The following is a 14,570-nucleotide window of genomic DNA, read 5'->3' as shown; positions in this document are numbered from 1 at the left end:
GTCAGCTTGGGCATGTCCGTCCATGTAAAATCAGACCAAGGCCCAATCCTATAAAGCTGAAAAATACGTAATTTACGCAAAATTCTATGGATTTTTCTTATGCTAAAAAAATTTCCGTAAACTGCAATCCTATAAATAAAATTACACAGAATTTTTGAGTAAATTAGGCAAAAAAATCTGCTGCAAATTCTAAATTTTGCGTAATTATTGAAAACTTTAACCAAAGAATGATTGTGCGAAGTATTGCAAAGATTCGTGATTTTTTTTTTTTCAAACGACATGTCTATTTCTGTACAGAAAAAGATTTGTCCTTGAAAATCGTAGTTACATAATTAAAAGTTTCTGTGAAAGTTAAGTAATTTAATTATATAATTTAACATAGTTTTCAAGTAAGTCAAGGAAGCATTGGATAAGAAGCATTGTTTAACTTTAAAATATCTAAAAAATCCATCAACTTGAAGTAGAAACTTTTATCAAACTGGTAAGTTTACACTAGAGCAAACTCACGATTGATTGTAATACAAGACATGAAAGACCTAACAATAGGCGTCTGTTAGTCTAAGAAACAAGAGGTTGAAAGCTGTTATATTTACCATTTACTTAAAAAGCTAATGAGCAAATTAGTCTTCGACCGAAAATTGTTTATCATCTTTGCAAACGAGTTATATAAAAATTGAACACTATATAGTTAAGTGTGCAACCATGATCCTAAAAATCTATCCGGCCAATAATTTAATGATCATTTACTGATCAAATTATTTAAAATAAATTAAAAATTATAAAAGTTAATAACACTCAATTGGGATCAAGGGTACATACCAATATGCTCCCTTGATCCTATTTTTGTATAATTGATCCGAATCCAAATTCATACTGTGAATGTGTAAAAAGTGTTTTTAAGTCATTCAAGCAATGTCTATGTTAAAAACCAATTAGTTTTTTATAAATTTTACTGCAAGTTTATTTCTCTTATTAGCAGAAAAAAAAGAAAAATCAATGAAAGAAAAAAATTAATCCAACAAAAAAGAAAAATCAATGAGACAAAAAAGTTATTTGTTCACTGAGACAAAAACGTTACCTCAGTCAAGTACAAAATTTTTTACAACGTCCTTTGAGTCGATCTACGATCAACGATCTACAAGACGATTCGTTTGAATGTTGTGATTCTAATTTATCACTGTCACTCTTATTGCAGTTCAAAATAACATTTTTTCTTTTATCACTTATGACTACAATGTAGTGGAAATGATAGTAATGTTATGCCTTTTTTTATCTTTTTGCTAAATCTAAACACAGTCAAGGAGTAAAAGCAATTGTTTAGCAGGTGAACATTTCGCATCTTAAATGAAATGCTTCATTCATTCTAAAAATGTTGCAACATTCATCAAGCCGGAAGAATTTGCAATTCCAACACATCCAGGTGGACAACCATTTATCATGCTTCCTTTGAAATCAACTCTTGGAAAAGTAAAAAATAAAGGGCTTGAGTTATTGAGGAAAAAATAAAAAACGAGGGATTGAGAGATTGTAACAAAATTAGGTTTGCAGGCTGTATTTGGTTTGATTGACATTTTCTTACATATCTTTTCAGTGTCATTAAATTTCCTTAAGAAAAAAAAATCCTTAGATACACCGTTTAGCCATCAAGAACTGCATCAACAGCTGCTCACATTTCATTTTCAGAACTTCTACGCTTGATCCATATGTACCTTTGATCCTATAGCGTTATCTCCTTACTTACATAACATCAATTTGTTTACAAAACATAGATTAAAAAAATACTATTCTCCAAGTTATATTCCTTGTTTTCCTTGAGTGCCAAAAAAGCTAAAATTTCTCTTTTTACATAAAAATTGCACTTTTACGGCAAATATGAAAAATCCCGTATGTACGTGTTTTTTAGAGAATTGCAGTTTTGAAAGTTGTGTAATTACGCAAAATTTGAAATTACGCATTTTTTTGCATTTTGCGTAACAAGCTTTAGGATAGGGCCCAGGTTGGAACATGGACATATGAGAGATGGACGTGCAACTTATTGTTTTACATTAAAGAGGCCGCAGAAATCATCAAGCCATGCTAAATTTTCATCAGGTAGCCACTCTATATTTTCCGCCGTCAACAAAAAAATCTATTAAAATGGCTACCGACAAATTTAAAACAGAAACTCTTATCACGTGGTATTAGCTTAAACTTTAATGGCATTTATTTAATAAGACTGTTCAGGATAAAGTAACTACTTTACGTTTTGACAAACTACCAAACAAATTACACCATTAGTTGTCGGCACGAACAGATTTTATCATTTTTTCAAGATAAATATTTGTAAATTTGGGAACTTTTTTCGTGTAAACAAAGTCTGTCAATGATAAAATTGATCTGTAAGGATAATTTTAAAATGGCTAAAAAAAGTGTAGCGAAATATAAAAATTCCTTGGTCTTTTATTCACCAGCCTTACTTTTTTGTATTTTTTTAGCACTTTTTCCGATATGTCGCCATTTTTTGCCTTGACCACTCTATAAGCTCAATAATAAATATTCCTTTAGCAATGAGACCTGTACCACATGACGACAGTCTCCCAATTCCGAAACCACCCGAGGACTGAACCTTTGACGAACCAGATGAAGATACTTTCTTGCAGGGTACTGACAGTGACATTAACCCAGATTTTGAATCTTGCTCATCAGGTGATCCATATCTGATAACACAGTCAGAATTGAACGTTTTGGTCAGAGATTTGGATCTGTCAAAAGCAAAAACCGAGTTGCTGGGTTCCAGGCTGCAGGGATGCTGTCACCAGGCAGAAAATTTCTATGTTTAGAAGCCAGTATGATATCAACAAACTTTTTGCACAAGTTGACAGTCTGTTTCTGTTATAATATTGAAGGATTGTTCTCGGCCTTGGGTTGTGATCACAATCCGGAAGAGTGGCGTCTTTTCGTTAGTTCGTCAATGCCGTTCGTTAATGCGTCGATGGCGGCCTGAAAGCCGTTCTGCTACACAATCGCATCGTTTATCCGTCAGTACCTGTTGACTACGCAGCACATATGAAGGAAACGTATGAGAATATGGAACTGTTGCTTAACCACATCCAGGTATAACTGAAATATCTGTGAAGATCTTAAGGTCGTTGCTCTTGTACTGGGACTGCAGCTCGGCTATACCAAGTAATGTTGTTTCATCTGTGAATGGGACAGCCGTGCCAAAGATTCACATTATTGTCGACAGAGTTGGCCACTCCGCAAAAAGTTAGTTCCAGAACAGAAAAGTGTTGCACACGAACCGCTTGTCGAGCAGGCAGGCAAAGATTTTTTTGCTTCCAAAGAAACTTCTCCGCGCATACCAGAAAATGAATTGCAATATGTCACTCAAGATTCATTTCCTTCACTCACATTTGGACTTCTTCCCCTTGAATCATGGTGCTGTTAGTAACAAACACGGTGAGCGGTTTCACCAGGATTTTGCTACAACGGAGAAACGATACCAACTGGAATGGAATCCGTCAATGCTTGCTTACTACTGTTGGACACAAAAAAAAATCAGAAACAAAATACAAAAAAAAATCAGAAACAAAACATTTCTAATTCTGTTGAACTTAATGCCTCATTCAGAACATAAATGTGATTAAATAGGTAGACATGTCTATTTCTTAGGGTTCCTACGTGATGTAGTAAAACAAAAACTATATTTTTTCATGCTCTATAGGTACCTGTCACAATCACCTAAAACTTTCCAGGAAGTAAAACTTTTAAAAGAATTTGTTGTGCAGTGATATTAGGCTATAGTTATGTTCGATATAGTTATTTTCTTTTTCCTTATAGAAGTCGTCCGTATTTTACATCAAGCGCAGAGGGGGAGGGAGGAATTCGTGTTTTTGTGATGAGAGAGAGAGAGTGTGTGTGTGTGTGTGTGTGTGAGAGAGAGAGAGAGAGAGAGAGAGAGAGAGAGAGAGAGAGAGGGAGAGAGAGAGGGTTGGGGTTGGAGGAGAGACGTATCAAATTTTGTGATGAAACAATTTTTAGATTTACAAGTTAATGTAAAACTATAACGAGGTGGGGGAGAGATTCATTATTAAAAGACTCAATTTATTTATCAATTACCCAGAAAACTCAGAAACCATCTCTGATTTGTTAGAAACCAACGACAACTGGTGGGCATCACATGCAAATATTTGTCAGTATTCTCTTCATATCGTCAAGTGCGCAAACTGAAGATGCTATTAACCACCGAGAGTCTTGCTCCATCGCCATTTTACTTGATTGTTTTCTACCACCACCGATCCCTTTCTCACAAAAATCATAACGAAATAAAATCAAATAAAAATCATAATGAAAATCATAAGTTCCCTCTGAGCTTATGGTAATCAGACTGATTGAAGAAAATGATTCAACATGTATTTGTGTATAAATTTACGAGATTCGTTTAGTGACCATGATTTGAACCTGACCTTGCTTTTTTTTTGACGAAATATTCCCACACATATCACTGAGAATCTAAGAAATTTTATGAAAATTTTAACGGCTCGCTTTATATAAATACAAACCTGTGAGTTCATTACTAAAAAAACAGTCGTCTGTTGTGCAATTGAGACATTCAAACACATCAATTGCACAACAGTTGATCAATTAATAATAAAAAAAACTTTTCTGAAAAATTATATCCGCAAATAATTCTAGCTCTAAAAGATGAACATATGTTTGTTTAATTATTTTCACTATTTTTCAAGAAAATCAAAGAGGAAAATGGAGAAGTAAGAATTGGAATTACTACATTCAAATAATTTTCTTATGATAAAAAAATGGCGGCACAGCGTTAGAACTGAGTTACAAGAAAACAATTCAGAGCAAGAGATAGTAAAAAAATAGAAAATTATTTTATTTAAATGTCATTTAGTTTAACAACATTTTTCTTTCGGGTAGCTGCTTGCTGGAACCCGGAAACTCTAGTCTACGGAGCGAGTCGCCCTTGAAGCGAAGTATTGCAAGATCTTTGTGCATACTTAATCTTTGTACATACTGAACAGCTAAGTGATCAGGTTCAAAATGCGATTCTTGCAATCAGAACGAAAGCGACATTTACAAATGCATCGTTATCGCTAATCCATAAATATTTTACGATTCTTTTTCTTCTACTAAAATGTCGTATACAATGACTATAGCTTATAAAGATTAAAAGACAAAAATTTTGTAGTGCGTTCAAGTTATTTAACACAAAACGAATCACAACCTATAAGCAAGCTCACCTTTTATTTTTGTATCCTTTGTGCTACTATCATCGTAGAACTCCTTCATTTTGGTAAAAAAGTATCGCTCCACAACACCTGCACACCGATAATATTCCGTATCCGGACCGTTGTATGTTCTACAGTTAGCAAATATTCGTGACATATCTGCGATGAAGAGTTTTTTAAAAGAGTAATACTTTTTTTCTAACCGCTCCTCCATGGTTTGTAAATCTAAAAATAGGGTGTAAATGTTTAAATAAATAGAATGTTAGAAATATTTAAAAAGAAAAAGTTAAAAAAGATTAAAATGACATAACAAACTTTCGTTCTCACCCATTGGATATTTAATTATGTCATAGTAGTCCGGAACTTCACTTCGCGGAACTGGCTTGAGGAAAGGCCAAGCACTTGCATGATTCTATGAACATATATATTCACTAAAACTTATGTGCATAGTATTCTGCATCTTTTACACAAAAGAAAAACATAAAATAACTTAATCTAAATGTTAAGAATGCTTGTAATAAAACAGCATGAGAGATCTGAAAACTTTTATAAGAATTTTTATTTAGTCATTTTATTACGAATTTATGAACATCTTAAGATCTTTAGATTTTTAATTTGTGTGTTATCCTAAGATCTTTAGATATTTAGCTTGTGTATTCAAGATGAAACAAATCTAAGATCTTTAGAATAGAATTCGTGTATGTGTGAGAGACAAAATATCTTTAGATTCTCTGAAGATCTTTTCTCTCTCTCTCACACACACATGCGCACACACACACACACACACACACACACACACACACACACACACACACACACATACTATTCACGCACTCTCACAACCACACAAATAAAAATAATGAAGATCAAACAAATTAAACAATAATAAACCACAAGAATTTGACCTTGACTGCATTTAATACATTAAGTAAAGCACCATGGTGAGCAGCAGCATTCAATAGGATATCCTTGCTAAAAAACAAAATTAAAAAATTAAAAACAAAAACAACTTTTTTACAATAAACGGACAAAACAAAGGCTGTTTGAATAAAACACGAATTTTATTCACATACTAATAAATTAACAGATGAGATTATTTGTTTGTTAAAATAATTTCATTTGTAAATGTGTAAATCTTTTTTCAACATTAATAGTTAAGTCTAAAATTTAAAATCAACATTCTAATTTAAATATTGCGAACTTTCTTTAAAAGAAATCTTTAACTATTCTAGTTTGTTTTTTTTTTGATAACTTTCTTTTTATGTCTTAAATTGAACAAAGTGCAACTTAAAACAACAACAAATGCAAAACAAAAGGTCTTGACTTTGGTTTTCTAGGAGATTTTTCTACATGTCTCAAACTCTCAAAGGTAACATAACTTTCTTTCTCATCTCCCTCTAGCGACAAATAATTACAGAATTACAGAACGGTTAGATTAACTTAAACCAAATTTTAAAATGTGTATTAAAAAGCAGAATAATCAATTCTCACCCATTCTTTTGAATTTGCCTCCATCCAGTCTCTTCTATACCAAAAATTTTAAAAATATTGTTTAAAAACATTTAATAAAATATTTTAAGAAATTCCAAAATATTTTGCTTTTATAATGCAGGAAGAAAAAATTAAATAGAAAAAAACAGAGTTTCCAGTTGATAATGGAACTTTGAAACTTCTTTTTAAAAAGTACCTATTCCAGGAATACTTGATATAGGTATTTCAGATACTCCGTTTTTAAAACATGTTAATCCTGGATAAACCTTTTTTATTTCCTCTTGTTTTTCTTTTATCAACTGACGAACAATCTAAAAATAATTTCAAAAACTAAAGTTTGTTACATTTCAAATAAATGATGATAAATAAAAGCCATGTAAAATTTTGCCACCACAAGTAATAAAATGAAACAAGTAATGTAAATAAACTTAAAAGTTTTTGTTACTGACCTCTTTTTGTTTTTTAATAACCAAAGAGAATTCTCTATAAGGAATCTTTGGATTCAACAAGCACTGTAAAAAAGATCATTTTATCGGAAATAAGAAAAATGAAAGTAGTGCTGTATATTCTGATTTAACACTTAAAAAGATGTTGATTAAAAAAAACAGCATTATCATCTTTTTAAGTTGCAATCATAAAAAACTCTGTAAACTTGTATATTTAGTAAAATTATAAATATAAAGTCAGATTCTTCTGTGATATCAACCCATAAAACAATTAATTTCGAATTAAAAGATGAATAAAGTTGTGAATCATTCAAATTCATTGGAATTTAACGTAAAATTCCAATCTGTAAATTTTTACAATAAATATTTACAATAAAGAGATCTTCTTGAAGTGCTCATTCATCAACTGAATGTAATCAAATAATCAGAGGATTACAACAATTTTTTGGCAAGAAAAAAATTTATAGTCAATAAGTACATAGATTTAACAGAAGGTTAAGTGTTATACAACATTTATAAATAATCAAATTTATTTTTAAGGGAAAAGGTAAAGTTACTGTAAATGTTTTGATGTTTCTTTTTCTCTTTCTCCTTAGATTTTTCTCACCTGAATATTTTAGTTTATGGAACAAGAAAAATTTTTAGTATAAAATACTATATCAAATTAAATACAAATGTTTTTGCTTTTCTTAAAGAAAAAAGCTGAAAGAACCTTAGCAATTTTAAACATAAAAACTGTGACAAGCATCTTTTATTATATTACAGATATAAAACAAAACAAAAACTTACATGCATGAGTGTTGCCCCTTCATACTCTTTGATGTAGCCAGCATATTCAGATTTGGGCAATTTAATATCTTTAGAGAACCCCTGAATACATTCAAGTGTAAAAGAGTAATTTTGGTTGGATTTCCATATTTTAAAAAGAAAGTTAGAAAATCTTTAAACATATAATATGTCAAAGCTTACTTTTTTATTAAAATTTATTTCAACCATTTAAAAAAGTTTTATTTCACCATAATTACCTGCTTCTTAAAGTAACCAATAGCAAATTCATCAGCGTAAGTAAGAAAGTTAAGAATACCATTTTGCGTGTGATAATCTTTTAGATGATTCATCATGTGAGTGCCATATCCCTACACATATGTTATAACAATAATGGTATCATTATACTCATGTCTGTTGTTACTACACAAAATAAGAGACAATATGAATGTATAAAATAAGTTACACAAATATTTTTTTAAAGCTATATAAGAAGATTTTCACCTTAACTTGTTCATTTGAAGATACAGCACAAAAAACAATCTCAGTGAAGTTTTGCGTGGGAAACATTCTGAAACATACACCACCAATCGGCCGACCATCTTTAACCAAGACCAAAGTTCGATGTTTACTGGAAAATAAAACAATTCAACTTTTGATTAAACAAACATAAAAACACAAAATCAAGAAAAATTTGAGAGGTTTATTGCTATAACCAAGAAATGTTTGTTTAAAATCAAGTATGATTAAAACTTTTAGATTGCCTTTTTAATTTCAAATAAACCAAGACAAATAATAGAGTTTTTAATTTAATTTTACAACAAAATTATGTTTTCATATTACATTGAAACATTTTTGATCAATAGTTCCCAAGTTCATTTTTACAACATTGTATGCTAGCTTTATTTGACGCTAAACTGATTGGTCATATAAATTATGATTTTGGTCGATCAAATTTTTAATCAAACTTGATCACCTCATTTTATCTTAAATCTGTTTAGTTCTAAAAAGTGATTATCATTTTTTTAATTAAAAGTTGATCATAAGTAATTAGCAGGCAATCAACTGCATACGTATCAAACACAAGACGTGTTATGTATTCCTTAGGCATTCTTGGCAATTGATATGAGAAAACATTTTGTAAGCCAATCAACCAAATTGTTGTTTGCCGAGATGGTTTCTTGGTTAATGAGTTTCCAATAACATGGAACTCTATTAAACCCCTTCGTTCTTCACTGCGTGCTGCTTCATCGCGAGCAGTTTGTGATGGATACAATCCTCCCTAAAATAGGAGAAAAAAGAATTTTTATTTTTTTACAATAAAAAAACAATACAATTAGAAAGCAATACATTTAGATATCTATTTCTTTGTGCACTTTGGAATCCCTTTAATGATATAGTTTGGAGATTCTTGAAGTTTTTAAAAAAGATTGTTATAGTAAAAGATATGGTGACATTTTGGAGACTGATTTTAGGCAGATCTCCATATTTGTTTAAGAGTTTTCTTAAACAAATATGTAGATCTAAAACTTTATTTGGCCATTTTTATTTTTTTCTGAAAAACTTAGAATAAACCATTAAAAAACATAAAAAAAAGATAAAATCTACCTGAGGTCCCACCATTTTTGAAGGATCGGTTATAGTTTCTATTACTCTGGCTAAGATTTCCATTGGCACATCCCCTGTAAAATATGTTAAATAATATAGAACTAATGCTACATAAATGGAATAAAAGTAAAAATATAAAACTAAACATTTCTGATACCTTTTTTTAATAGTTTAAAAAACTTCAAAAAGTTTACAATTCAAATGAAAAATAAACCTACATTTGTTTTAATTTATCTAAAACATGAAACATTCAAAAAATGAAAATATTTAAAACAAAATAACAAAAAAAAAACAAAAAAAAAAACAGATTTTCAGCAATAACAGATTTGTTTAAAATAGTCAAGATTGGAAAATATCCTAAGAACTAGAAAAGCATGCTATCTCCAGTCACCTATGGGGCTAAGCATCTTCATTTTCTTTGTTACAACATTCTCAATAATGTTTGATTTTCTCTTCAAACTTTGCTCTAAAATACAAAGCAGGGTTTTATCATAATCCTGCAATCATAAAGTTAATAATTCAAAGAAATGAGAATAATGAAAAGGTTTTGTTAGAGCACTTAAAAATTAGGTTCATAGAACTCTACACTCATACATCTTTACAAATAAAAAGTCCATCTCCTGCATTCTGTACCCATATCAAGGCTGTTCAAATTGAAAGTCTGTTTTAAGTGTTCTACATAATGTTGTATGCGATGTAACTTAAACCAGGTTTTAGGTTGAAGATACTTAATCTTTTTTTTAAAAAATTTTACTTAATACAGTGTAACATTAAACAGGTTTTTACTTTTTATTAGTCAAAGTACTAACTTTGATTTTAAATTCTGGTTAAGATTTGATTAAGTTTTATAATTGTAAACCTGTTTATTATTATAAAATCTTTAACACGAAAAAAGCAGTGACAGCAAAAATCAATATTTATAATATAACTATATTTTTTAATATTCTATATATATATTCTGTGTGTATATATATATATATATATATATATATATATATATATATATATATATATATATATATATATATATATATATATTCTGTATATATATTTCTACTATAATATTCTCTACATTAAATAATTTAATACTTAAATGAAACTAAGGACCAAAAACTACTTTGACTTATTATCAAAAAGCTGATAATCCTAAAAGCTCAAACCTGATGATAATTCTTCAGATGAATTTGAAGATGCAATTGATGTTGGTACTGTAGGTACAACTGATGCATGAGATTTTATTGGAGTCAAAGGTTCTTTTTGTGTGCAGGATTCTTTTATTACTTTAGGTTCTATTGAAGATATTACAGATTCTGTTGAAACTGTTACAGATTCCGCTTTTGATACCAATGTCTCTTCTGAAGATATCGGTAAACAACTGGAAGAATAGCAAATTATTAATTTTATAAAACAATTTCATTCATTTTCTTACTTCTTATAACTGATTCCACTTCTTAATCCCTGAGTAAAAAAAAAGAAAAAAAGAAAAGAAAAGAGCTTAACTCATGAAAAAATGTTATTATTCTACCAGCATAACTTTAAAGTTAAAAGCTAAAAATGTTACAACAAAAATAGATGAAATGCTTGCTATAATGCTTGTCAGCTTTCTGGTTAACTATAAGATTTATATAATTTCGAGACGTTTTATCATTCTAAAATGTTAATACATTATAAAAATGTAAATATATATAAATGTATATATGATACAACAATTCTAACTACACTAAAAGTCTTTTGTAATGTAACTATAAGAATATAGCTATGAACCTGTCTTGGGTGGTAGTGACCTCATTAGCTGATCCATCTACAGAAGAGGTTTGTGTTAAATCACTAAATAACTGTGATGATGGGGTAGTTGTAAATAATGTTTCTATTGGGTTCATTTCTGTATTAAGCCTGTTACAATCATCATTCCAGATTGGTGAAAACTCAGATTTTATTTCTTCCTCAAAAAGACCAAGAAACCTTAAAAAAAAAAAAAGATAATAATACCACTTAAACTTCATGGAATATTTCATAATTTATTCAATAAATTAATAAAAACAAACTGAAAAAACTTTTTAAAACTATTTTCAGGTTTTATTTTACTCACATTCTTAATAAAGTTAATGATATCATTAACAATACCATCATTAATATCATTAAAGAGAATTGGAAAAAATTTTATTAACAAATTTAAACTTGAAACATAAATAAACCTGAAGATGTAGAAAGCAAATAGCATATATACATATATATGTATAATAATAATAGCATATATCATATATATATATAAATATATCATATATATATAAATATATCATATATATAAAAATATATCAAGCATATATTGACATATATTGAAGATATTTCAAGCATAATGTGCATTTTACTTAATCTAATGATTAATTTTTCTTTCTCTTCTGAATAAATGAAGAATAGAAATCTATTTATCTTTAATAGATATAAATACTATTCCTACACATATAACTTTTTTTTGTATTTCTCTATCAAAGTAAATATTGATATTTATTCATAAACCACTTTTTTTCAAACAAATAAAAATTTTTTCTCACATTTTAATAGGAAATTTAACAATTTTAGTCTTTTGCCTAAGATAAAAATATGAAAGTATTCAATAGCAAATTCCCCATCAGCAAAGTTAAGCAATAGTTAGTTTTCCTTAAGCTGCAATTGCCTTTCAAAGTTCAGTTATTTTGAATAACTGATATCATGCATAAGAAGTAAATAACTGATAAATAGCATGCATAATAAGTAAATAACTGATAAATATCATGCATAAGAAATCTAAATGCTGAAATGAAATGCTTGTTATGTTAAAAATTAAATATGCAAATAACAAAATAAAAAAGTTTACTCATCGGTTAGTTTTGAACTAAAAAACTGTGAAAGTGAATAAAAAATAGCTTTATTTAAATGTATTTAATACATCTTTAACTATGACATACAATTCAAAAGATTTATTGCCAAAACCTTTTTCTTTAGTATAACTGTATACTTTGGTGATTTAAAATGGTAGTGATAAAAATCAATCAGCAATTAGTATATTTTGAAACCAACAAAGTTATTTATCTTAAAATCAATCTTTCTCCTATTTATATGATCATTCGTTACTATTTGAAAAAAAATTGTGGATAACAATCTGTTCGACTGAAGAAATACTATTACAATTAAGTTAATAGAGTTGTACCTTTGTTGCTCTAAATAAAAATAAAAAATTTTTTTTGAGAATATATTTTAAAGATACAAAATACTTTGCATTTGAAGACCACAGAGGAAAAAAACATGACACAAATTTTAATATTATTTATTAGTTCCCTTTTTCCTTCTTCCTTTATCAAATATTGATCTGATTATGCAAACAAATTGAAAAATCACCTTTCACCAATAAAGGGCAGTTAAAAATACTTCATCGTATGGAAGAATAAAACATATCTATTTCTCAACAAGACACTTATATATATTTCTCAAAAGCTGCAGAATGTGACGTGTTTGTTTTTTCTCCTGTGGTCTTCATTTTTTAATAGAAGACCACAGGGGAAAAAACAGACATGTTCTATTTTTATAACATATTGAGTTAAAGTATTTTCAATATTTTAGTTCAATATTTTATACTTTGGAATTAGCACTTGTAGGATTTTTAAATGACACCAAAAATATAACACATTATTTAAATAAATAAACTAAATTCTGAAGAGTTTAGACTGAATTTTTATAGAGAAGTGGTTAAACCACAAACCTAATAGCTAAAACAGCACATGTGATTTTAAAACTAATTAATCTACAATCTTTAACATTACTTTTGTAAACATTTTTATAAATATTACCGTGGGAAATGCTCTAGCACTTTAACTCGTGTGTCTGCAGGGAGCTTCTCTTTTTCTGCTGAAAACTTGTCAAGAAGTTGTTGCTTCATAAGGCTAAACACAGACCTCAAAAATTTCTTTCCAAATATTGAAGTTACATCAAACTTTTGCAGACTATCACAAAAAAGTGGCACATGGCTGAAGCACAGCCACCTGTAAATATTAAGAAAATTTAACAAAAATTATAACAGCTATTAAAATGTTGCTTAAGTTTTATGAACTGAAAAAACTAAAATCTTATTAACTAAATGAGGAGGGAAACAATAACAATTTATGCTGAAAAATCATTAACAAACATTCCTAGTAAAAAAAAGATGTATAAATTAATTTATTTTGTTTTTATTTATTTTATCTCTCTCTCTCTCTCTCTCTCTCTCTCTCTCTCACACACACACACACACACACACACACACACACACACACACACACACACACACACACACACACACACACACACACACACACACTGGAACTTTTAAACATGGACTCAGTAATTTAGCCAGTGAAGTAAAAAATTATTTACGTTTGGATAATGCAACTTAGAGGTCTAAAGTTAATCTTAAAACATACCTTGTATAATCAAGTTTATATGATGAAATATCAGCATTGGTGTTTTTTTCAAAACATTCGCTATCATACATATTGAGTTTATTTTGCAGTGCAAATGTTTCAAGTCTTTGCTTTCGAGCTGTAGGTGTTTCTAACTTCCAATGGTTTAAACATCGCACAAAAATTCGGGCAAGCTCATTCATAATCTGGCATTCACTTTGGTTTTCATTTGTAAACTTGTAGGAGACAAAGCTTTTCACTGCCTAAACATTTTGTGTAATAACTAGTTTTACAAAGTCATTTTAAAAAAATAATAATAAATACAAAAATAGCTTTCATAGGCATAATTTTAAGATTAACTCTTGAGAATGGAATTTTTAACCAATACTTAGTTTTCAACATTAAATAAACCATTATAAATATAAACCATTGTAAATGTAAACCATTATAAATAAACCAAAATAAACCATTACTAAGCAATAATATTAAAAACAACGATATTTGTAGCAATAAAAATAACAATAATAAAAATATCAATTTAAATAACTGGGCCCATACAAGGCTATAACTAACAAAGCAACCAACTAATGTTTTAGTCTTTAGGGTGAAGTCTTAACTTT

General features: G+C 29.0%; 1 protein-coding gene across 2 annotated transcripts in view; it reads right to left on the bottom strand.

The window, feature by feature from the left end:
• Nucleotides 1-4,694: 4,694 nt before the first annotated feature.
• The window catches only part of LOC145189817 (histone acetyltransferase KAT2A-like), a 15,040-nt gene continuing 5,164 nt past the window's right edge, over nt 4,695-14,570 (bottom strand). The window contains exons 3-19 of one of the 2 annotated variants that reach the window (XM_090090347.1): nt 13,972-14,213; nt 13,363-13,554; nt 11,303-11,500; nt 10,699-10,913; nt 9,930-10,004; nt 9,539-9,612; nt 9,004-9,212; nt 8,435-8,561; nt 8,191-8,301; nt 7,955-8,035; nt 7,169-7,231; nt 6,916-7,030; nt 6,720-6,753; nt 6,134-6,200; nt 5,556-5,640; nt 5,241-5,453; nt 4,695-5,129 (exon numbers count right to left, since the gene is read on the bottom strand). In XM_090090347.1, coding sequence (XP_089946473.1) covers nt 5,110-5,129; nt 5,241-5,453; nt 5,556-5,640; nt 6,134-6,200; nt 6,720-6,753; nt 6,916-7,030; nt 7,169-7,231; nt 7,955-8,035; nt 8,191-8,301; nt 8,435-8,561; nt 9,004-9,212; nt 9,539-9,612; nt 9,930-10,004; nt 10,699-10,913; nt 11,303-11,500; nt 13,363-13,554; nt 13,972-14,213 — 2,121 coding nt within the window. In that variant the 3' untranslated portion in view covers nt 4,695-5,109. The remainder of the gene's footprint in view (nt 5,130-5,240; nt 5,454-5,555; nt 5,641-6,133; nt 6,201-6,719; nt 6,754-6,915; nt 7,031-7,168; nt 7,232-7,954; nt 8,036-8,190; nt 8,302-8,434; nt 8,562-9,003; nt 9,213-9,538; nt 9,613-9,929; nt 10,005-10,698; nt 10,914-11,302; nt 11,501-13,362; nt 13,555-13,971; nt 14,214-14,570) is intronic. The other variant, XM_090090348.1, reaches the window with a different exon arrangement.

This window comes from Hydra viridissima, unplaced genomic scaffold, assembly GCF_058129835.1.
Source record: "Hydra viridissima isolate aposymbiotic clone 2 unplaced genomic scaffold, HvirCarnegie_v1 scaffold_6, whole genome shotgun sequence".
NCBI lineage: Eukaryota > Metazoa > Cnidaria > Hydrozoa > Anthoathecata > Hydridae > Hydra > Hydra viridissima.
The sequence above is the reverse complement of the archived record's forward strand: the minus strand, read 5'-3'. Positions and strand labels throughout refer to the sequence as shown.